The sequence below is a fragment of the Strongylocentrotus purpuratus genome, unplaced genomic scaffold, assembly GCF_000002235.5.
Source record: "Strongylocentrotus purpuratus isolate Spur 01 unplaced genomic scaffold, Spur_5.0 spur5_scaffold_6, whole genome shotgun sequence".
NCBI lineage: Eukaryota > Metazoa > Echinodermata > Echinoidea > Camarodonta > Strongylocentrotidae > Strongylocentrotus > Strongylocentrotus purpuratus.
In genome coordinates, this window is record NW_022145612.1 from 42,459,728 (window position 1) to 42,485,659 (window position 25,932).

At 38.1% G+C, this 25,932-nt stretch overlaps 1 protein-coding gene across 3 annotated transcripts in view; it reads left to right on the plus strand.

Moving 5' to 3' along the window:
* LOC100893366 (mediator of RNA polymerase II transcription subunit 15) overlaps nt 1-25,551 on the plus strand; it is a 37,937-nt gene extending 12,386 nt beyond the window's left edge. For 2 of the 3 annotated variants that reach the window (XM_003723882.3, XM_003723883.3), the window contains exon 2: nt 19,421-25,551. In XM_003723882.3, coding sequence (XP_003723930.1) covers nt 19,421-21,871 — 2,451 coding nt within the window. In that variant the 3' untranslated portion in view covers nt 21,872-25,551. Of the gene's footprint in view, nt 1-13,031; nt 13,226-19,420 lie in introns of those variants that run through there. The other variant, XM_003723884.3, reaches the window with a different exon arrangement.
* Nucleotides 25,552-25,932: the final 381 nt, after the last annotated feature.

Below are 25,932 nucleotides of genomic sequence, written 5' to 3' on the forward strand. Positions count from 1 at the left end.
CATGACTCAACTTCTCAAGACTTTGTAAGTGGTTTTGTTGATATGTTAGGCGTTGTTATTGCGAAAAGTGTATCGTTGATTTCGATCCCATACGCGTGGAGGCCTTCATTTGGAGTCTAGTCAGTGAGAAATAAACTGTAGAAATGATGTATTCACCCTCGCTGTCTGCACTTCTAAAATCGTATGTAAAAAACGTGAATAGGTAGGCCATTAAACACGTTATACCGTTCGCCATGCTATTCAGCGTCACTTTAGCTGGAAAAGTGTCGAGTACAAGATATGATAATGGAGTTGGTATTCCCTTTCCTGTTATAACGACATCTTTGCGTAATATAGGCCTAGACATTTTATTCTAATCATGATTTTTCATTTCCAAATATAGTTTATGAGAATTTGTTGATGAGGATACATTGTACTGGTAAATAAAGTAGTATAGAAAGACGCGCATAAGTTTCATATTCCCTTATGTTTACATATTCCTTGGAAGGGGAAAGTTTAAAACGCAATGGCATAATCGATGTACCGCTGAGCCCCAAGGCACGCTCACAAATGTAACCATAGCAACAGCTATTCAGACCCCAGTTCATCTAATTCAATTTAAAACTTTCTATTCTTTAGCCAGGGAAGATTCCTGGTAAACAGAAAATGCCCTGTTCAGATACGCATCCTATTTATGTTCAGTAAAAGTAAATTATTCTAAAATTAAACAAAAAAGATATTTAGACTGCACTAGTTAAAGCAAAGTTCATGACTTGCATTGAATTTTAAGCAAAAATTACATAATTTATCATCCTTTAGAATAGCTTAGGATTCATATCTGAAAAAAGCCTTTCTCTAGTCATGTAACATCACCTTTGCCCCCCCCCAACCCTACGTATTTTCGTCAATATTGAATTTAGAGCGCCGCCCCCCCCCCCCCCCATCATACACTGCCATAGACACCCATGTGTCAATCAAGTTAGCCATCCTGCTGTTTACTAAACCTCGCATACGTTTCGAGTCCCATTCTTGCCCAAAGGCACACGAATATTATTTTGTAATGTTTGTGAATTGGTCGAAATCGAATCAAACCTGGGACCACCAGTGGCGGCTACCGCTACCGCCCAGTATGGTGTCATTAACTTACAATATCGGTAAACCCAGACAATCAATTTTATACGGAAGAATAAAACTATACCGTTGACGATCTTCAATCTTACTTAATTTTACAGTTAGCATATCATAACAAAAGACGAATAAAGAAAACATCTTAAAATCAGGCTAGCAAGTTACTATTATTAAAAAATTATTCAATTGTTTTGTTTCGTGTTTGCGTTTAAACGGCACAATGTATTATCATTATTTCCTCATTACAATGTCCTTCATTGTGAATAGAAACGTCAATATTTTCAATGTGGAATTTCGTAGAATCTATCAACACATTCATTATGTTCATAAGCCGTGAATACTAGTGTTCATTTTAAAGGTAAAGACCATGCGATTGCATATCGTGAAAGAAACGTTATGGAATCGATCAGAAAAGGTTGATCATCTAGCATATAAGTATTGGTGTGGACTGCAAGGTTCTGGAATCTTCAAAATGATAAGAAATTTGGCCCAGTCTTCGTAAAGTTACAAGCACTGTACACAAAAAGATGTACATGGGACTACGCACACGTGCGCGACACGTGCGTTTATCTCTCACACACCAATAGATGAACTAATTTACAAAATATATCAATTAGTAGGCGGTTTCCCGGCAAATTTGTTATCATCATGTATTAGTCAAAACACACTCTTTCACATGATTGGTAATAAGAGCTTCCATTTCATTTTTTGAAATTGGGGTGTTCCCAATACTGTTCTTTACCTTTGAATAAAAAAATATATAGTTTATGGGAAATGGACATTCTATGAATGTGATCCATTATCATATGTTTTCTATAGAATGATGCTATTTCTATGAAAAGAGGTCGTTCTATTAATATTATTTAACTGGTTGCGTCTTCAGGACTTAGATGTACTTTTAAAGGCCCGGTCACACAGCCCTCCACGGGCGTATCGCGGCCGAATCACGGCCAAAAATTTCTGCCCGTGAAGCAGACGCTGTTGGACGCTTTGAGGTCGCGATAAAGACGCGATACAGCCGTACTTTACCCGTCGTTACACGCGGTAAGAAATTCACACGCGGTTGGCCGCGCGAAAAAGTTTTGGGCTGCCCAAAAATTTAGACCGCGGGTAATCGCGGACGGTACACGTGGTACACGTGGTACACACGCGGTAAAGACGCGGTACAGACGCGGAACGAACGTGCTAGGACGTGCTACGGCCGCGGTTAAGACGTGGTTACACGCGGAATTGGACGCAAAATTTTAGCGGGTAATCGCGGGTGGAGCACGGTCATAGCACGTTTGTTCCGCGTCTGTACCGCGTTGTTATCACGTGCATTAGCGTGTGTACCGCGTGTAAGCGTGGTAGGCCGCGGTACCGCCGCGCTTCACCCGCGATAAGGACGCGGAACAGTCGCCGGCGTCTGTTCCGCGGGCATACCACGGGTAAACCGCGGGTAAGCCAATTTTGCACATTTTCCACCACGGGCAACCGCGGGCAAAAAAAAATCGCGAAATTTTACCCGCGTTACAGACGCGAAAGGCTGTGTGACCGGGCCTTAAAGAATGGACTGATAACAAAATTAATGCTAAATTTCTATGACATAGTTGCTCTCAGCCAGTCAAACCCACGATGTCAGCTAAAAGCTATAGCTTATAACAGTTATTGTAACTTGTTATTGATAACAAGTTTTTTTATGAAATAGAGCCCTGGTATTTTGATTCCAGGTTGTAGATGAATACAAAATGACACTCGGAGGTGATGCTTAATAATAAAGACCGTGCTCAAGACCCGTTTTTCGACAGGAATCAATTTGTCCTCATAAAGAGCAGCGTTGGTCTTGGCTCCTGAACTGCGCCCCTGGATATGCCAATGGTCAGGGGGGGCCGAGCCTTGACAAACAAGATCAAGATCAAAAGAGGTACAAGACCCACTCCGGATAAGGGTAAGGACCCCTCGGAGACCACTCCGTTCACCCCCCTTTGGTCCCGCGGCACTTTAAACTACCCCCATCCAATGACGGCACAAGAAAGTGCAATGCTCATAAATCAAGATGGTCGAAATTATTTCCGTCGCTTGTTTAACAAATCCGTCTCTCATTTCGAGGTCAACAATTTGTAAATAAATAACGGAAATTATGAAATAAGTTTTTCTTCATTTCAAATAACAATTTGCCTTCTTGACATGACAAATTTGATTTTATATATTTTGAATAGATTTTGACGTGGAATTTGTTTAGTTTATAAATAGAACGTGAAATATTATTTATAGTTAGTTTAATAATTCAAATTCCAGACTGAAATTATCCACTTAGACGCTCCAGTCTACCTGTCGTCTGATTTTAAATTCGATATTGACATTTTCCTTTTAACTTAAAATGGAGAAACAAATTGTATATATATGTTTTGTTGAACTTGACGGAATGTTTTACGCAATAGATTATAATTGATAAAAATGAAATTTCCACTTTATTAGATACATGAAACTTTAATTGATCTTATAGAAACCAGTCCTCGTATCTCTTTGTCACCGAGAGCAGACCATCACCGCTTTGAATATATCGGAAATACATAATCTCCCTGTATATACTTCCGATACCTAATATGACAGGCCTTATGACAGTTCAATGTACAGAGACATAGAACGATCCATGATTTAAGTAGTTAGTAAGCAACACGTTTGTTAATAACAGAACAAGATTATGATTGTAATCTTGTAGCTACGTCTGACCTACTGCACAGAATTTCAAAGCTGATGTTTAGCCCAGACAGAAAATAAAAAAATAAAAAATTATTTACCCTCCGGTAACAATTGTGGTACACTAAAACCAGATTAGAATTTACAAGACAAGTCTGCCTCCAATGAACGTGAACTGGTATCGAGCACGTAACGCCAACAAAATATATGTTTTTTATTGTCAATTTGTTTGCGCTCAAATTTGAAGAATTTTTCATTTGGTCGCAAGGACATACTTGAGTGAAATAATGAAAAATTGTGAGAAAATGACAACCTTGTGCCTGGTATTATGAATTATGAAACAATAGCAAATATAAGTGAGTATTTATTTCAAATACTATTAGGATTAACCGAGAACTTGGGTTAAATGGAGAATGGCAATGTTCTTGGGAATGTATTATGCACCTGCACAAAATGGACAACCTATTTTTTCTGTTTTTTCAATTGTCAAGAACATTCCAGCTGTCACAGTCGATTGAGAAAACGAATGACAAAATATGAAGCATAATGTTGCTAAGGCAACAATAAGTTCAAAAATGGTGTTGATTCTTTGTGTTTAGGTTCATGATTCGCTTTATTACAATTATGTTTCATTTTATGTTTTCAGTCTAGCTTAAAATCAACTCAGTCGAGATCATATTATGTAGGTGCATGAAATATGGAATATATTAATCAAATTTGGAATTCATGATCACAGAAATAAATTTTGAGCTCCATGTCTATGCTAGCATGCTGAACCTGTAGCAGATATGCACTCGTTGTTAATTCTGACAAATACAAATAGGCGCGGTTCCGAAGCCCAATTGCCTATATAAGCAGTAGTTGGTTTTATCTCGACCTGTCTAGTCTCTTCGCGCACTTCTTCACGTTATTCATTTATCTATATCGTCTGTGTATTGTGCTTCGTGTTTAGTGTACAAATATTGACTGTAGTTTTGACAGCAAACATAGCCAATCGCACGCACGAATTCCCGTTTGGTGATTATCAAAGCAAGATATCAGATCAATATTGCAACTACGTGATAAACGTCATAAATTACCTATTATGTAGGTAATGCATGACGTCAGAAGAAGGTCATGATAGTTGTGATTTTTTTTAAAGGTGATCACTGATGATCATTGGCTGAAGGAGAAGATTTAGCATTGAATTTAAAGTGTCAAGTATTACAAATTAACATTAAGAAGGTTATCCGTTATTACGTCATCACGTTCAGTTCAGCACCATTATGATAGTGATGTCCTTTCTATGAGATACATTCCTTCTCATATAGCAGACCCACTGTTCGGACTGGCGTAAATACGTGGATACCCCCCCCCCCCCCTACTTAAAGAGCCTATATCTGATTAAAATACAATTTGATATTCAAGGAAAACTGAATGAATGTAGAATACAAATATAAAGGAATAACAAGAGGGCGTCCTTGGAAAGCAGTTTTGTTAAACTGAATGTACCTACCCTCTATTTTAAAGGCACACTGCCATACTTGTAGCTACTTGCGCCCTCTATATAGAAAACTTCCCCAATCGGTGCCTGTTGGTCCCCCATGATCCTCTTTTTCTTATGTTAAATGAGAGCTGAGTTAATGAGATAGCCACCTGTCACAGTGACCTCGACGGCTCGCTGTGTGGTCTAATCCCTTCTTGCCCAGTAGTGGTGACGGTCTTTAAATAAAACTTGAATAAATAAATAAATAAGTATTTACCCTTTCATTATTACAAAAAAGCAAATTAAAACCAATTTCCCGCACCCCTTCCAAATTACGGGTCAATAGGGGTCAAATTTGCTGAAATAACAGTGACGACATAATGGCCCGAATTCACAAAGGAGGTTTGTCGACAAACCTTGGTTTTCGTACGTCATATGACGCGTTTTACGCGTTTTTTACAAACCTGGTTTGTAAAGAACAAAAGGAGGTTTGGCGAAACAAAAGGAGGTTTGAGCTCAAACCTTGCTTTGTGAATTCGGGCCAATATGTGTTCACCTATATAGCTGAGGCGATGAGCCGCGCTTACTTAATGCAAAGTCATTGTAAATATGCGTACTCCATATAATATAACATGATGTCATCAATTCGATAGCAAGTTTTTAGGTCAACAGCTTTCGATTTTGAAAGCGATTTTAGTTTTCAGAGACCTGATACTCCTCTGAAAAACACTAAAATGGCATACAATTTGTATTATGGTAATAAGCTTTCCGTTGATTATGATATATAATTCATCAATTTCATTTTTTTAGTTCGGATATGGTCTTTAACGGTATAGGAGTATAATCAAGTTTTCTCTCCGGGGTTACTCTTTGGACCTCGATCCGCCTAGACGCTGGTAAATTCATCGTAAAGGTTATGGGTTCCGATGAAAATGTTGTCAAGGGGGAATCGTTTAACAGTAAATGAGTTAATTAGTTAAGTTATATACACACGCGCCGTGATATGATTGTATCCAAGGAGAGGCTGGGGAAAGCAGTATACGCCATTGGAAGCATTATGCACCACGACCCCCAAGTCAAAGAAGCTTGAAGTCTGTATTATCTTTGCCGGATAAGGTCTTGCAAATAAAATCAGCAAGGAAACTTTTGATATGAGACAGAGCGCCGTCGTTCAGCATAATGAAAAAGAATAGCTCTGTCCCGAGTTAAAAAGGCTTTCATATTGCAGTATGGTTTATATCTCCATCTATCTTGGCCCGGCATTCGTAAGCCAGAGACGTTGGTAAATTTATGTCTGTGGGTACTCAAACTCGGCGCGCACTTTCAGTTTTGAATCTATTTTTCAATATCTGTTGACGTCCTAAACGCAAACATCTGTAACTTTTCAACGCTCTGCTTGCTGCAATCGGGTCTGTCCATAAATATTTGCTGCACACGCCCCCCCCCCCTCTCAAAAATATCTTCGAATAAGTGGCAGTAATCCTTGAAAAGGATTTATGTGTCCCATTGCAGAAGTTCCCATTTCCTAATCTAAATGAACCCATTGTGACTTATGAGCCGTATCATTTCGTGATATCTGGTTATCATAATTCTAAATGATATATTTCAGTGATTGCCATATCAAACTACAAAAAGATTTGAATTGTCCTGACTATATATCAAATTGCAGGAATACTTAATTTCTCATACTTGGCAAAAGTTAACTGGAGATTGTACAATGTTAGAAAGTGGAATGGCCAACTACCAGTAATTTCAATGTAAAATACACCAACATGTCAAATGCAAATCGAATAAACCTCCTCCAATCATATACACTTCACGTACAGGCATGCCAGGCTGTGATATTGATTTCTTTTGTGGCGTTGAATACAATATGGCAGCTGAAAGGCGTGCTTGATAATACCTATTAAAAAGGGAATTTTAGAATCCTTACTATTAGTTCTTAGTTCGTTTCTGGTCTCATAACGTGTTCGTATATATTCACGTTTCTGTATATCCCGTTTATGGCGTAGGATGCGGTGCTGGGATGCCGATACTGCCAATACAACAATTTGCCATTTTCGTCATGTAATTTAATTAAATACACCTCCTTTCACATTATTTCATTCACCTGTTACGAATAATTGTATTCAATGGTCAGAGTGCGAATCACATACATACATTACGTGTTGTTAGATAGGCAAAGCCATAATATTTACCCTACCTAGCAACAATTAATGTATGCAATTCGCATTCCGACTATCAAGTACATTGATAACATGTGCATGAACTAACTTTAAATTTGATTAATAACGAAAATCACTCCACTCTACTATCACTCTACATCACTCCATTCTTATATTGAAATGTACTACCAGTTTTGCATCTTTATGATAGGTCTAAAGTGTGAACGCCACCACCTTGACCGGTTTTTGCCTCCAAGTTATATTTCATGCTGTGCCCAATTCCATGTAAGCAGCAGACGTTTGAGGCTGTACGCACTATAAGTGCATGGTGTCAATGTTTGTACATAATGGTATTGCTCAGTGTTCCGGTTACCAAGGCAACGGCTCCACTAGCTGAAGAGAGTCCTCTCGATTTCATATGCATGAATGTTTCGATTGAATGTGATGCGTAATTGTAAACAAGTTTGATAGAGGGTCCAAAGTATGTAGTTTCTGGTGATTAGGGCAACGTGTTGTTGATCGCATTTTCGCACGTATCAGCTATACTTAAAATTAAAGTTACGGTTTCTAAGTTTCATTTAAAAAAAAAAACTTTAATTCTTTACCAGTTTATGCCCATAAATATATGTATATTCCGACATAATATAAATACCTTCTGCCTCGAGAGAAGTTGTAGTTTTCGAAATGTTTCATTGTTGAGTCGTTCGAATTTATACAAAGTCAGCTTTTCCTCATGATATTCCGAAGCAACTGTGCGAGATATCATCGTCTTCGTTGATAAGATAAAGGCTTAATTGAGAGCTGATCACTCAGTTTCAGTATATGCGATGCTATACAGTACACGGTTGTGCAACACATAAATATCTGAGGTTAAAATGACACGCGTTAAATCAAGAGGAATGATTTAAAGTGATAATGATAATAACTAGCCGAACAAATATGATAGAACATAATATTCGATGTATGAAGCAAGGCCAATTTTGTAGTAATTGAAACCCTTAAACAACCATAATTATTATTGACAATAATACAATTCAACAGTTCACCAGTTTAGATAGTTTATTTTAAATTGTTGTTCAGCTGCAAGTTTAATCACTGTTCATAGCAATAGCGATTCAGTTCGATCAAACATTTAGTGGTTTAAAGGCTTAAAGGAATGATTAAAGACAGAACATTCTTTCATACATTCAGGAAATAAATCGTCTCTTTCTTCGAGTATGAACTGTCACCTTTGACCTATGGTGTAGCGCTCATTACTCGACGGACTCCTTTCCCCTCTGCAAGGGGTAGGTCGTCTCATGAAATGAATGGTTCCACGTGGAGCAAAGTGACACAACTTATATCGGGGAGCAAGATCACTTCATGAATATTTGCAGTTGTTCATGCTCAAATGTTTGGAACACAATCACCTTTAGCAATGGCGAAATGATGCCATCCGGGAGATGCCATTAGCCTTACAAAAAGAATGATGTGTTACATCAAAGAGATATCACAGCGGGCATGTATGTTTTTGGTAACATAATCATTAGACGCTCGGGTTGGAACAAGTTCGCTTTTTAATTACCCGAGAGTTGTTTGAAAGAAAGGGCTGCTGTAAAACTGCCCTTGTGACGTATTTTTGTATGTTATATTTCTGTTATATCTAATATGTTTAATAGTTATAAATAAAGATGGTGGTAATTGTTACCTTGTATCTTTAGCCTTCTCATCAATAGTAAGAGGACATAATAACAGTTTATTGATGGTTCGAGTATTAGTGTATTGTTCAAATTGGGAAGAAAGCTAGGCCTATCTATATAACATTATTACATGGCTAAATCAAATTTAGTAATTGTACACGGATCTCTCCGTATAATGTAAGCCTAAATAGTGCAATGCTGTAAAGAAGAAAAAAACTTCAAAATAATAGGCACAGTTTTTTAATGGAGCCGACTATTATTATGACATTGAACAGAAGGAAAAGAAGAAGAGTTTTCGTCGTAAGGATTGCATTAAATTATACCTTTCACGATGTCATGGCATGATGTGAACAGTTTGGTGGTAAACTTGCAACGTCATTAAAACAGCCGATATCATTACTCTTCTGCTGTGTGAGGACCATGTGGTGAGGTTATAGGAATTAGAGTATTGACCCCTACGAACTGCGAAGAAGTCACGAGATGCTACTCGATGTCTAGCTAGGGCCGTCGTGCTCCAATAGAACTAGACCATCACAGTGAGATACATGCATCCCCCTCAAAGGACAGATGATGGAAGAGAAGAGTCGTGTTATAAAAAGTTTGGAAGAGCTACCTTGGATCATGCTCCGATCTCACATCTGGTTTTGACATTATCTTGTATCCGTTGATATAAATGGACCGTTTTCATGTGAGTTCACATTGTTTTCGTCAAATTATGGTATTATTTCATATTGTATATAACTATATATAGTATATAGGCACATGTTGTGTTATCACGAGAAAAGAGTTAATACTTCGCCAGTTCGCCGGTGCTTCGATTCTCTGATTCCTTTGATCTGTCGTTATGGTGCCGAAATGACGTGTCATAATGTAGGTTAAAACTAATGTGGGTGGAATATCTTTACCGGTACTTGTTTTATTGATGGAGGATTTGGTCACGCATCAAGGTTCCGAAGGTCATTTCATGACTTTAATACAACTCGCCATTTTATTCAAATTTCTCGATCTCAATACCAAGTCAATTACCATAGTCCCATTAAGATTTTAGATGAGATCTGTATTGATAATGCTGTTTCTGCAAAACATCACACGCATGCGGCAACATCATCAAGCATTTGCCAAATCCTGGTTTAAGCCCAGTTGACACGAATGGTGAATTGATTTTGCAGATACACCACATCAATAGGCGTTGGCTTCATATATAAACCTTATTCCTGTGTTTTATTCCTAATCCTTTGCCCATTTTCGTCTCGAACGGAAGTTCAGAAAGGTTCACGTCTTCCTATTTATAATCATTTTGTGGTCCCGTGTTCCTTTTTCTATTTTTTTGTATGTTTCTCAACAATAAACCTGACACTTTGTTGGCCTGGTTCATAACAAGTCGAGCAGACCGCGGACCCCAAAGGATCATGATGGATGGCATCAGTTAGGAATGAGCTCCCTGTAATAGAATTGAAGATGGAGAGAAGGAGAGGGTGGGAGAGATAGAATGTGTGCATACGAAGATGATGAGACAGATGGAGATTGAAAGAAGACGAGAGAGCGAGAGGTGGAAGAGAGAGAGTGGGAAAGATAGAGTGTGTGCATACGAAGAAGATGAGACAGATGGAGATTGAAAGAAGACGAGAGAGCGAGAAAAAGGAGAAGTGGGAAAGATAGAATGGGTCCATAAGAAGATGATAATATAGATGGAGAAGGAAAGAAAGAAAGAGAGAGAGAGCTAGAGTTAGAAGAGGGAGAGACAGACATACAGAGACAGTGAAAGAGAGGGGAAAGAGAGAGAGAGAGAGAGAGAGAGAGTAAGAAAAAAAGGGGGTGATGAGATGCAGAGAGATCAGTATGTAGAGGAACGAATGTTGAAGATGAAATGATTTATTTCATGACTACAGATAATTTCTATATAGCCGCAAAATTTATTGAATCACTGCAAAGCCTGACTGTATAAGAATCCCCATCTTCGTGATCTCCCCCGGGATCTCCAAAGCGGTAAAAATAGGTTAAAAACCTGCAAAATACGGACTGAAATATACCTCCTTCCTTTCTCGGCTAATCGGCTACCAATTTCATGATTGATAGATGGAATCAGGAACTAATTGGAAGTCAGGGTCTAGTTTCGGCAACCTGGGGAAAACACGAATGGTGTGTTGATATGTCCGTAGAACCACCCTGATGTGAGGTTATATAGCTCTACGAAGAATTTCATTTTCAGTATTCAAAGGCCTGTAATTTATTCTATCCCCAAATTCAAGTAGATTTTTGTGCTGCATTATATTGTTTTCCGTTGTCCATAATAAATTATGTTGAAATTAATTAGTAAAAATAACAAATTTTTTGATAATCTCCGGCAACATTTTATTTTGCGTGAGCCAAATATAATTTTCCCCTTGAAAATACATCCTTGTATTAGGCCCTCAATTCCCCCTCATTTTCCTTCATAATTATTTCTTTATCAACCTTGATTTATGTATTTCATTTCATGTTGAAAAAAGAAGGAAAAAAATGGTTATAGGCTTTTGTATTTTCTCTCGCGCGCGCTTTCCCTCATTTTCCTCCAAATAGATTTTGGAACTGTTCTGTTTTCTTGCATTTACGTTAGACGCCAAATCAAATGAAGTCTGAAAGGTTTGCTACACTCTAAAGACTGACATGTCAAATCAGATTTTTAGAGCGTAGCTGTGTTTATAATGTCATTCTATGGATATGTAATCTTCTCATTTGTTATGCTTTTCGATGTGTTCTGAAAAGGAGGAATACAAAAGTGCAAAAGATTTGAAAGCACTTTCTTTCCTCAATATCAAAAATATTTATCCTCATCAGATCATCGTCAATGTAATTTCAGTCAAAGCATATCCAAAACGCCCGCAATAGTACCACCCTTTCATTAGATTTGAAATGATATATAATTGTATATGATTATGTATGATATTTACCCTAACTTTCATAATTATTCATATAGCCCATTCCATATTTCCCAATATGTACATGACTGTATACCCCAACGTGTCATTACGAGCAATTGGAATTGGAACCAATTTCAATGACGTCTCAGAATGTGTTTGTGCATTGTAAAATGACGTTATTGAGTTGTCTAGGTTCTACTCTGAAACGGATTGATAGTTAAGCCATCAACAAATCAAGATGTTAATAGATTTTCTCGTTACGTCACTGTTTCATTCCATCTTTATGGTATCAAGGGGGCTTGATCGTCGTAAATGTCAATTTCAAGACCTGGGTATTGCGAAAGGGACTATTATTAACTTTAGGGCTCCGATACGATGTTCTGTTTACTGAACTTTAGGAGGAAAGGAGGCACTCTTTTCTTGTCATGCAAAGAGTGTTATGAGTTTTTTTTTGTAATTGAAGGCCTCAACCTTTCATTTAGGACCTATAGTTGTCAAAGAAAAAATAAGAATAGAAACTGTCTGCCCAAACTATAATATAAGAAACCAACATTCATCATTCTATTTGTAAATCATGTTTTATATTCTTTCTCGATTTTTAACGTATTTTTCATAAAAGCCACAACGTGAATTGAAAGTACAACCATCAGTGTTTACAAGCCTTAACTGTATGCACGGAACCGCCATCAATAGAATATTCTGGCCCAGTCAAAGCTTGCTTTAACTAGTCGGTTAAAACTGTATCCTAATTTAGACATTTCAAAACAAAATGCTCGTATATATATTTATATATACATATCATTTATATTTCTACATGACATGATTATTCTTAGACTTCCCGTACACCCGATACTTGATAGACTATACTGCTAAGACGTAGACCCGTATTAATGAATCATCGCGACCTTTGGGAGGTCAGAAGGAAACCAATGAAAATTGACAGACGGCCGAGTATTTAATCAAATTGGGATAACCAGCTGATCTTGGTGAGATGTAAACATATCGCTCGTATCAGTCAGACCATCGCAGATTTGTGTGCTTGGAGGGCTGATATTGGCGGGAAACCAATTTTGACGCGTCGAAAACAAGCTTCGCTCGATTTATCATGATAGATTGGAAAATTATTGTGGACCATTTAAAGTCAGCTCATATCGGCATGTCTGTGTTGAGTTCTTGAGCAGGATATACCAGTCAAGGCTGTACATGCTTTGTTTGTCACCAGTGCATTAGGTGCGTAATATGACACTATTATATTTCACTGACATTATGTGATATTCTTTTCGCTTTTTACTTGGCTACAACTATACAACCAAATCGCAAGGCAGGTCATCCATTATTGTGCCGACGAATCGGCAGCTGACCAGTCTATTGTATTGGGAGGATCTGTGGTTCTGGTTAGTTACGTTATTAGCTTGTAGTTTTTTTTTTGTGTATTCCGTTTCAATGACACAGTTTTTTGCTTGTTGTTTGTTTGTTTGTTATTCGTCGTCTCTTTAAAGATATTCCATTAATAATTATTGACTGCTGTGTTATACAATAGATGTGCACCCTGGAGTTACGTAATGACTATCGTGGTTATTTTTTTAACTTCTAACATTACTATAGAGGTTCCCTTTTCGGCTCTCCCTCTATTTTTCTATCCAAATAATGTAATATTAATTCCCCTTATCGAATTTCTCAGCCCTACATGTTCGTTTTTCTTCGCCACCAATCCCCTGTTAACCCCCCCCCCCCCTCATTTGTTTTAAACATTGAACACTCCGGCGTAATAATATTGTTTAAAGTTCCATCTATTTTTTATAAAGTAAAACAAATTCTGCAAGTGCAACTGTGCAAGAACAAACATCCAATAATTACCAACCTCATTTGACTATGTTCCCTCAATCTTAATTGAGCCCATCATTCATCTTCAAATTAAGCGAAGGAATCGTCTATAGCTTTAAGATCTCCATCTCGACTATATACCCCCTGCTCTGGGCCCTCACGGCATCACTACCATATAAGGATGCTATATGAGACACGTCAGGGCAGCCGGTACAGAGTCAATCGCACGCACTATGTTCGCCATTGTCTAGGCTGTGGTTAAGACCAGATCCAACCAATCTGTGGCCGCGATACCAACAGATAGAAGATGCGCAACAGCTACTACACTCTACAGGGTGTTTCATACAATTTCAGAAGAGTGATATTATCATTATAAAAAATATCAAGTATGTTTGATCTGTATGAAATCCAAACTTAAACCACATACTATCATACTATAAGGTTGCAAAGCTGCAAGATTTCAAAGTTTATTTTGGAGTAAATCTGTTCATTGTATAATTATTTGATATTCTTAATAAATTTGACAAAGTTGAAACTTTGTTTGTGCTTCACAACGCGACAGTAACATTATGGATATCAGCTTAACTTCCAGAAAACTTTTTATTTTCAACTCAGAGTGGTTAATTGTCAATGACACTATTACAAGACCCTACCAAAAGGTTGTGGGAAGTTTCACACCCTTCGCATTTTGCTATAGGCAAACTTCAGTTTTGAGGTACTTATTTCAGTTAATATCATTAAAATGTATGTTTTTGGAATATTACTGTATATTGCTACTGCTCCCACCACTTAAATTACTACTCGGTCTTATATAGCACTTTATTTAGGTTTTACTTATTATGCTATTGATTTAGTAGTGGTTTTAATACGAGTACTGTAAGGAGCCGCAGCAGTCGCAGCAACAGTAGTAGTTCGACTGTACTAGGTATTAATAAATTGTTCTCTTAATAGTACTCCTCACATCCGCGACCATTTCTACATGTACTCTGCTGATATAGTCCTATTCAGCTACGAATCGACACACATGTCTTGATTTCATGAGATACCCTGTAGTCTATACCCCATCCCCCCACAAGAGATCATATTCGATATTCCTTGGCATATGACATCGATCAACGTCAAGAAGTCGTTGCTTGTTCGACATGGACCTTAATTTAGGGTGATTGGATAATTTGTCATTGGTCCTCGTCAGCTGTTTCCAAGCAGATAATTATTGAGAAGCATAAATGTGTGTGAATCATTCTAGGAAATGAAAGGTAGGAAGGAATGGGGGGGGGGACGAATAAAAAGAGGGATAAATAAATAGATGAGTATGCCGAAGATGTGGAGAGGGAGAGGGAAGGGTAAGAAAACAGAAGAGAGGGAAAGAGAGAGAGAGAGAGAGAGAGAGAGGGGTGGGGGGGGGGGATGATACGAAATATCTTTTTGGTATTAGCGTTTAGAAAAAAAATGCTTTGACATCATACTTTTACATCCGTGCGTCATTAATTAAGTAACGTTTAAATCCTTGTACCTATTGTGCACTTGCATGTATTCAAGCAATTTAGTGTCAGCTTTCTAGCAATTTTGGAATGCAGCATTTTTAAAGATTCCATGTTTTCATAGCTCTGTGGAAATGGGACCGCCAATGACGTCATTATGGTCAACCTTGTTAGCGCTGATTGAATTTTGAAGTATTTAGTGAAAAAATAATTATTGTCTATTGACCTTGTGGACAACGTACACAAAATGCGTTTGTTATCATAGTTAGTATTGGACAATGTTGAGATAGCCGTCCACCCGAATTGTATTGGACAACAAGCATTTCAGTGATTCAAAAAGGCGAAGAATATTTCGATTATACATACACAAAAGTGTTGACATTGTTGATGGTGTTTATTCAGGCGCTAGTATTGTTCAGAATCTGTTGTATCATGCATTGAAGGAAGGAATATTCCTTATGAATGTAGGTGATTCGATATTTCTGATGATATCCCTAAATTCCATACTTAAGGATTTACATTATATACTTCTATATACATCTTATCATGTGGTTGAATTATGCATACGTGTACATGTTTGTATTATCCATATCAAAATGTTTTATTGATAAACGGCAAGTAACGCTTATTGTCAGTGTCTGTTTGCCAGAAGAAGAAAACGCGTTGTGGAACTATAGATGCTTTAAATATCGACGATCTGCATGATCATATTTGATGGTTGTTATTTCACCCAGTATTTTGTCTTCTTTAATATTCTCGAGCAGTGGAGCCTATAACCAGATCTTTGGAAAGGTTTACGTCATATCGTTTTAAATAAAGACCTGTAACATCCCTTCGTCATCCTTGGAAAAAGTGACGTTTGAGAAGATGTGTAACGAATGTGTCAAGTGCGTCAATGAAAACAATGTACAGTTTTGTCCTGAGATCATCTTAACGTGTCTTATTTTATGATCATCTTAAGTGGAAATCCTTCCCTAAATCGCCTAAAAGTCTCGTTTTCTGATGCAAAGTAGTCCTTGCCCCGTGCAGGGATCATCCCTCATTTCCCCTGCAGCGGCCCCTACTGAATTGCCCGCATGTTTCATGTTAAGCACGACTAAGCTTTTGAACATGACGGTATGTGCAATGCTTTCAGCTACCCGAGCCGGTAAATTCATGTATCACCTGTATAGTATTACTATGATGAAAAGAAGACGTTGATAAATGATTCGCATGTGCAGGAACGAGCAGAGATTGAGTTCCCGCCCGCTATAAACATGTTGTATAAAGGCTAGATTATAACAAGGATGCAACTCAACGAGTTCCCCTTGACGTATTTGATATCACTGTTTCCCCTTGTTTGCTATACGCGGCACAAATTGAAATACGCAGCACAAATTGCAGTAATCATCCATCTTTTTGGGGCTGGAAATTGTTTGATATTATCTTAAATGAGATTATTTATAAGCACGTCAGAAACACAGGCGTAGACTCCTACTGTGTTGGAGAGTAGCTATAAACGCTAATGGTAATACATGTATATGCAACACTATGAAGAAGTCTACATCTACTGCTGCTTCTGGTGATACTTGATATTGATGCGATATAGTTTGACTGCTCATCAGTGATAAGATTTTAACGGGAAAATAATTTCAAAATCATGGTTATTTATCAAATCAAATCAAATCAGCTCTTAATGTTAACAGCCTGAATAACCAGAATCCCAACAAAACAGTGTTCTAATACCACAAATATATTATTACTTGATAGAAGCTAATATCCAATCAATGCTAATTTCGAAATATATTGTGTGTGTCCTCCGGAACGTTGTCAGGGTATTCTCATTAATCTGAACGATGAAGACGCTTCCAGAGCTTCATGACAATGTTCCTGATTGACGATGATACTTTCCGGATGGTTTAAGACACACGGGTGATAATAGATAATAATGGAATTTGACCCTAACCCCTTTTTTCGCCAGTCTTATCAAAACGTCTCTGCACCGTTGATATGAAGTAAGGTTTGCCGTGAGTGGTGACGACTTTGAATTGATGTCATGACTTGCATTCTCGATCGTCCTACTCAATGGTTCTCTGAATCTACACTGGCCCCCTAGTGATGTTTTAATTAGGATTGTTTCTCACCTGTCTTGACAAGGTATGGCAAACATGGCGAGCTATCTCACCTAATCATAAACGTCATGACAGGTACCACAGCGACGAGATTATTGTGACATCATTATGCAGTTGAGGGTTACAAATGAATGTGAATGGAATCTGTCTCGATGATTGGAAATTGAAAGTTGGGTATTCGTGAATGTTTATACCTCTATTGCCGTTGGGAGGTTTATATATGCACTTCAAAGATAAACCACACACTCTCTTCATCGTTCTATACCTTTAAAGTGTGTACGAGTTTTCTAGGAAAAGCAGGAAACAGGGAAATCAATAATTCAAGTCTTTACTTTAAGTTTAACAAATATTAAGATGGTTCGCTTTTAGAGAGTATTATACGGGATGGAAAGATCGAGAAAGAGAAAGAATCGATCTGGGAGGGAAAGCGGAAGTAGAAATGGAAGGAGCGAATGAAATTGCATGGCGGGCAAGGAATGCAAGATATGGCCATCTTACAAAGTGCAAAACAATACGAGCTACAGACTGGCCATGGTGGTAAAAGAAAGTACAGAGGACCATACACTTCACGGAAGAGGAATGTAAACTCTTGTAGAGTGGAATTGGAGAAGGTCCGTTGCACCCATTTGTCATCGTACCTTCTGGCAAGACTCACTGGTAGCTGATGATGATTATCACTTCGGGACTATTGTGACGTCACGTCCACTCACCCTCCGAGTGACCAAGTACTACCATTCCATTCTAGGTGTCACTATGGCATGTTCGCAATCACTCATCGAAAATGACCGGCGTCGGGCTTGTTACTGCTCGAATTTTCTCTATATTTGAGATGTTTCCAAAGAAAAATACATGATTTCTTGAACGTCAGATATAAAATATAGTGGCCTGACTTTGAGACTTTTCCAGGAATAATTAGTGTGCTCCTGCTTTATTGAACCAATAAACTTTTCAAAAAATATTGCTTTAGAGAAAAATAATATATTCCATGAATATATTTTGCAAAAACAGATATTATCTTTCAACCGTTTATATTGTATGCTAGGCATGCAGCTTTCTTAAATTCAATTTTCATCTTTGTTATTTCGAAAGAAATATATTGATGGCACCACTGTAAATGATTTAATTATAGTTAAGCTGCGTGTGGGTTGCTCATGATTGTTAAGATTTTGCAAAGATCACTCTCATATTTCATTTCTTGTACGATTAAACCGGACTGTCCCCATTATTCCATGATCGAATTGTGAAAATGAATCTCGACTTGAAGTTCTCAATTAGATTCGTGGATGTTTCTTGTGCTATAAACAGCTTTCCGTTTGAATTATTCGTGAACAAAACGAACCACGGTACTCTGTACGGTATGATAATGTGCTGAAGCTTGTGGACATCGACTAAGAGAGGAATATACAGAGAGGCAGAGAGAGAGACAGACAGACAGACAGAAAGACATACAGAGACAGAGGGGGAGGGGGGGGGGGGGGTAATTGGAATACGGAGAAGCTAAAATAATCTGACAGACCTCGGTTATAGTTTTTTTTTTATAGTCCCGTCTTCTTACATCGCGTGTGAAATCCCGCTGCGGATATTAACTCGACATGATTTCCCCTGCGAGCGACCTTTTGATACTGACTGGTTCATGTATTCAGCTGAGTGTTAAACCACAGCATGTGGTGTCCCTTCGTGAAATCAATCATAATAGAGCTTTGAGACAGGCAAATGTAGACGATGCAACTTGTTACATTCACATGCCCATAGTGTTGTGAATATCAATGAACCCCCCTCCCCATTTAAAGTTGTAAAGATACATTGGACGTTAGTTTGTCGTCCTTTCTCTTATTGTTAATTTCCTTCTTTAAAAAAACTATTAGCAGACAGATACTCGTAAACAAAAGATTTTCTAACGGTAAACATGTTTTTGTTTAATAATGATGATGCTCTTATAAACTCTTAACCCTCTAAGTCATTATAACACTTGATTTTTTTTTTATTCTCCATTTTATTTCCTTCTGCAGACAAATCTTCGGGATAGTGGTGACGAGATTTCCAGGCAGATGGCATCAATGTACAGAAACTTCCAAAAGGTGAAGGACGAGGACCGAGTGAGTGATGAGGGAGATGCCGAAGACAGCGGGGATGAGAACATGCGTGACCGCAGCTGCGTCGATACGGAGGATGACGTCAACCAGATGACAGACTTGGACGCTGACGAGTCGAGTATGTCAGGCAGGATGGGACCACTACCAAAGGGACAGATCGCCAACCTGCAGCGCAAGAAAGCTGCACAGAACGGACGCGATCAACCTGCCAAGAATTTAAATAGAGGCAAGGGGTATAATAACCAGCGAGGCCAAAACAACGTCCCCGGTATGAACAATAAGTCTAGAGACAGCAATGCCAACGATGTATCGTCGGATATAACCACCACCACGACGAGAAATCCTGATGCGCCATTGAGCGGCATGGATGGAGATGCGGAGGATAATTCTGAGGAGGATACACTGAGTGAGAGTGAATGCAGTGGAAACTGTCTTTGTTGTTCATCGATTGCTTCGTACCAAGGCATCCCATGGACTATCCGTCGGCCTAGTTCTGCTGAGACAACAGAGTACGACAGTGATAGCTCAGAGTGCAGTGATTATGAAGATGACCGTTACCGATCTAAGAGAGCTCCTCTTCACGCTCGTCTCAGCCCGTTTTTCCATCAGGAATGCAGTCATTCAGAGAGCAGCTCACCTCTAGAGGAAGATGTCGACGAGGTGCAAAAAATGCCAGTCAAGAGGATGAGTCCTCTAGGATGTGAAAGTCCAAGTAAAACCGACGCCCTCCCGGAGGCCAAACGAGACAGCAAACCAAAAGCATCTGCCAATGGGGCTACAGGTGGCCCGCCAAAACCAGCTCCAAAGCCCGCCAGGAAGCCAGCTCCATCAGCTGCAACGAAAGCCAAACCAGAAAAATCAAAAGAACCAGGAAAGCCAGAACGAAAAGAAAAAAAGGACAAGGTACAAAAGCAAGAAGTTAGCTTATCGGAAGCCGTGGCACTCGGGGCTGTGGCAAGGTCAGAAAAATCTGCAGAAAAATCTAGGAAGAAAAGTGAAGATAACACCGAATCCAGCAAGCAAAAAAGCAGGCACGTCTCGAAAACAGCAATAGTATTGCTTGACCCTGAGGCAGAATTTAAAGATGGGGAAACTATCAAAAAGAGATCAAATTTCCTTCCTCAGCAACAGCCAATCGAAATTCCATTGTCTTACGTTGATAAGAATGGTAGAATCACTCTGACACCAGATCCCAAGCTTGCTCCAGAGGCATACAAAGCAGGAAAGACCATTACATTCAAGGTTAGGGCTGCAAGTAGTAATAATGCACCATCTACTCCAGATGGGTCTATGATCTTTACTCCAACCTCACCAGGGACCAAGCCTACCTTCGATAACCCACCACCAATGTCACAGCCAGTGGGGAGACCATTACTTGGCAAGACCGTCCTGAGGGTCGGATCCACAGAGTCACCACCGGTTAGTCTGTCAGCAGGAGAGATAGGCCACGAACACCAGATCCAGGTGAGTCCTGAAGGAATCATCCGACTCAGCAAGCGAACACCCGTTCCCATGCAAGTTTTCCTGCCACAATTTCAGCAACAGCAGTCCCAACAGCAGCAGCCAGCCACCATCAGGCTAACCAGCGGTGGAGCTACCGCTGGTGGAGATAGTTCGTGTCCCAGTTGCCATCGGAAGTCCAATCCTGGGTTGGTACAACAGCATAGTCAGCCTTCTTCAAATGTGGCAAGCAATGTCAGAGTGATTCGCATGTCACCCGGTATCACACCCTCACCGGTCCAGCCTGTCCAACCCGTCCAGCCTCAACAACAGAGCCGTGTCCAGGTCATACAACGACAAAACTCCATGGGTTCTCCAATGGGATCTCCACCCGTGGAAGGCCAACATGTCATCATTCAACAGCAGTCAAACCAAGCACCTCAGAGGCATGGTCAGCACATAGTTATCAAAAGACAGGATTCAGGAAATCTCCAGTTCCAGGTGCGACCGGAGCAACAGATGCAGCAACAGATGCAGCCACAGATGCAGCCACAGATGCAGCAACAAGTGGGATATCAACAGCAGATCTACCCGCAGCAAGGCTACACTCAACAAACCAGATATCCACAGGAGGTCTATCAACAGCAGCAAAGCTACTCACAGCCGGGCTATTCTAGTCCTCACATTCAATTACAAAGTGATAGCATCTCAATTCCGATCCATCAAGGAAACCCAACCTATCAAGGAAACCCGACCTATCAGCGCCAGATAATACAACAGCCTGGTCCTCCTCAACAGGTCCAACAGCAGGTCCAGCAGGTCCAAACACCAGGCAGCTCTGGGGTGACCACCATCAGGTTCGGAGATGGAGCCCCGATCAAGGTGACACCGGGACAAGGAATGCGGTTCGTCATTAATCCAAAGTGAGGTATATTATCATGTGAATTTATGAATATTGGGGAAAGAGCTCAATGTACACATGCTCATTGTGAAATGACATCTTGACAACATCTAAAGAAAATGTACTGTTAAACATCAGAATGATATGCTTTTGGTTGCATGATATTGCCCTGAGCTTCGTGGTTCGTTATCCATGTTTTGCCACGGCTATCTCTCGTGGTTAGCCGGAGATCAAACCAAATATAAAGATAACGTAACTATCATGACGAAAACAAAAGTAAATGCAAACGGTATGTCTGTTACCAGTGCTCCTAAAATGGTCAAAAATATACTTATGAAGTTAGGGTGAACATTTATGTTGATTGTAATGTAGCCCATGCTAGGGGCTATGTATTCAAATGGGTAATTCTTCTAGCGATCAATTATGGCATAAAAACAACATCACCTCGGTTGCTTTGGAATTGGCTCTATAAGAATGCGAAGATTTCTTCTCCAGTTATTAATGGGTCGTTTAAACGAAAGTAGTAAATAGTTAAGATAGAGGTGTAAAAAAAAACAATGATCTAAATTTTCAGCAATAAGATTGGCATTCCAACGTTCTGATTTCAACTTGCTAATGTGCCTTGTGACATACTTTTCGTATAATCAACCATACGAACCTTCAAACTTGTATTTAGTATCAACTAAAATCGGAAGCTAGCCATTCACGGTACGCACGGACCGTGGAAGTTTGACGTGGTTAATGAACTTCAAGAAGCCACAAGGATAGTTAGCTCCTGGCTTGTCCGTTTTTGAATAATTTTGAATGTCTTCAATCATTATCTCAACTCAACGAAACTCATATCACTAACATTTATATATACGAATATAAAGACGAAACTGATGGTTGTCCGTTTTATTTTGAGCAAAAATTGTTATCGAAAAAAAAAACACGATCTGTAGGATATCGGATTCGTCAACCTAAACATGAACAGAAATCCAAAAAGAATCTTGCAAAATAAGAATCAGTGGTTAGACGGTTTGCTTGATCTCTTAACATCAACAAGTCAAGCAGAGAGAGTCGCGTAAAATTGATCATAATTATATTTCGATCAAAACAATCACTATATTCTAGACACCTTTCATACTTTGTGGAAAGTATGGAGCGGCTTTGCATTATGAACAAAGTTTTGTGTTCATAAATGTGAAAGTCCTAAATCCCATGTCACACAGCCAAGCGGACGCAAAACCGACCGATTACCAACAAAAACTTTGGCCAGTGGAGGTGATGTTTTTTGTTTTTTTGGTTTATTGTTGGTCTGTTGTCGGCCTCCTTAGTTTACTGCGATGCAGTGTATTACATACTTTCATAAGTTATTTACCCCAAAACAAAACAAAAACAAACATTGAATTGTGCTACTATGTGATATAAAGTGTGTTTTTCATTTTGATATTGAGGACAAATAAGTCTTCTTCAAAAGTATTGTACATTAAGAATATGATGGATTTGTATTTCATCCATTTTGCTTGTATAATTTGAATGATTGTAATGTGGTAACGAGCCTTATATTTATTCCTTAAAGATGTGTGATTGTATAGTGCGTTAGTGCCATACTAAACGCTCCTTTGAATATAGGCCTACAAATAATGTACAATTGAATAGTTTACCGAGGAATGAGAACTTGTAATTATGTAATAAAATAGAACTATTGTAACGTTTAATTGAATTAATAGCAACGATAGCAAGAACAATAAAATAGGCAAACAAATTTGAATATTGGGAAGTTTTAAGCATGTATAAAAGGAGGTTAGCAATATAAAGGAAGTGTACATACGATATTAGTTGTAAAGTAAATGGATGGATGAGGTCTGTGCAATTTTATCGAAATTCCTGGTTTTGTAAGATATTGATACGAAATTACAAAAGAACCGATTTTAGGAAGGTTTTTGATAACTGTGCTATAATGAGAAGGAGTATAATGCTAAGTCGATCGTAGGGATGGTAGAAAATGACCATTATCAAAGTTCTAAAGCTGCTAGCAAAGTCACGTGTAAACCTATATGAAATAACCGTTAAAAAAAGAGGTACATATTGTAAAGAGGGGAACGGATGTGAATGTGGCAACATCAATAGACCAAGACAAACGGAAAAGCTATTATGCTGGAAGAGATTGAACAATATAATCTGGTGTAGAATTGTTTTCTCTTGGCATTCAGTTTATCTCTTAATAATCCTGTAGAAAACACGTACAAACGGGAAGCTCTACTCCTTACTCCTGAAAAGGGCTGGCTCTTTTCAAGAATTTGTTGGGGTAAGATTTAAGTTTTTGGCAAATGCTTTGTAAATTCGTCCATTTTGTCGTCGAAAGTACTTTGATGGTTATAGGTATTAACTGTACAACCTTTATGTTTCGCTATCTGATAAGGATGTGATGATATACTAAGTAGTTTACACTCTATTCAACTATATATTATGATCGCAATTTTTCTTCTTCGTTTTTTGAAATGTTTTTGCTGTTTTTACGTATTTATCTACAACTTTAATTTTTTTCATCATCTGGTTATATCCTTTCACATTTTAAGGTTTTCTGTTCCACCGAATTCTGTGATCTCTGATTCCTATTCTTCTGCATAATAATATTGTCCGGTTTCGTACACGTTTCTGTTTACATACGCAACTGTTTTATTGTTATTTTTTAACCATGTAATGGTATTGGTTTATTAAAGCTGCTTTTTGAAAATGAAAGAAAAAGATATAACTACTTGTAGAGTACGTAATAATGATTATCTGTACTAGGTTATTGTTCTACTGGTAGGTGATAGTTGATTCTCTATACTATTTATATATGGTGTTTCTTGAATTATACTTTCTCGCAGTAAGTAAATCGTGAATATTAAAGACGTTCCAATGTAGATAATAGGTTTTATGATCTATATAAAAAAAAGAAGATAACTAGGAAAATGACAAATGACAATGAAATTCATGTCTTTCTGTTTGTACATTGGCTAGGTATAAATTGTGTCATCATGTAACAATTTGATGGATCATGATTGTTAGGAGACTGGTGTGTAAATTCATAGTAATTTGATGAAATGTGATGAAATTACTCCTATATAAAAGAAAAAGACTGACAGAAAACAAAAAAGGAGAGGAAACGTAATGTGTACATGTATTTAGATGTGTATATCAAGAGGTGCCTTAATTTTGAAAGTGAAAAAAGATTTGTTTTCTACAGAATACACATAAATGTAAAAAATGTAAGTTTGATACATGTACCAGTATTTATTTTGCAATATGTAGAGTCTGTCTTTGATATTGTGTAGCTCTAATCAAGTCATTTTGGAATAAATTAATAAACATTTCTAAATTATTACAAACACGAGGAAGAAAGCTCATGCGAATTTAAAACAATTTAAGATGACGTGGTGATTGTAGTTATCATATTTTATTTTAACTAATGTGTCTCACCATGGTAATGAATTCTTAGTGATCTAATAATCTTCAGTTTATTGCTTTTAAAATAAGAATTATGTTTGCAAACTTTAATTTGTTCTGAAGTACACATCATAATGAGGGAGGGGTGAAACATGAAACTAGAAAGACATTTATGATAATTTTGTTGCTATAGAATTTCAAATACAATGTTTGTAACTTAATGCTTCCATGTTTGACAATGATAACAAAATAAACAACTCCTGTGTAACTCCGTATGCAGTGTTTCAACAGATTTCATAGACTGTGATCTCCTCTGTGTAAGCATCAAACCAAAATGATGGTAACAATACACTCTGAAAAGCATTGGTCAAAGCCCATTACAATATCGTCGTTAGATAAATGCTTATTCAACAAAGCTCTTGAGAAAGTTAGTTGACAATTTTATTTTGTGCATAATTCTGGACTGACATGATATCGAATATAATATTGAGAAAGGAAAGAAAACGTTTTTGATTTTTGTGTGTGTGTCAAAAACTTATTCAGACGGATTTAGCGATTTAAAAAAAAAAGCACATAATGACATTCGTTGAGATTGACCAATCCTATTTTGGTTTGTAAGTTTGTTTTATTTTGTAAATAATGTTCTGATATTTCAATAAAAGAATTTAAAACC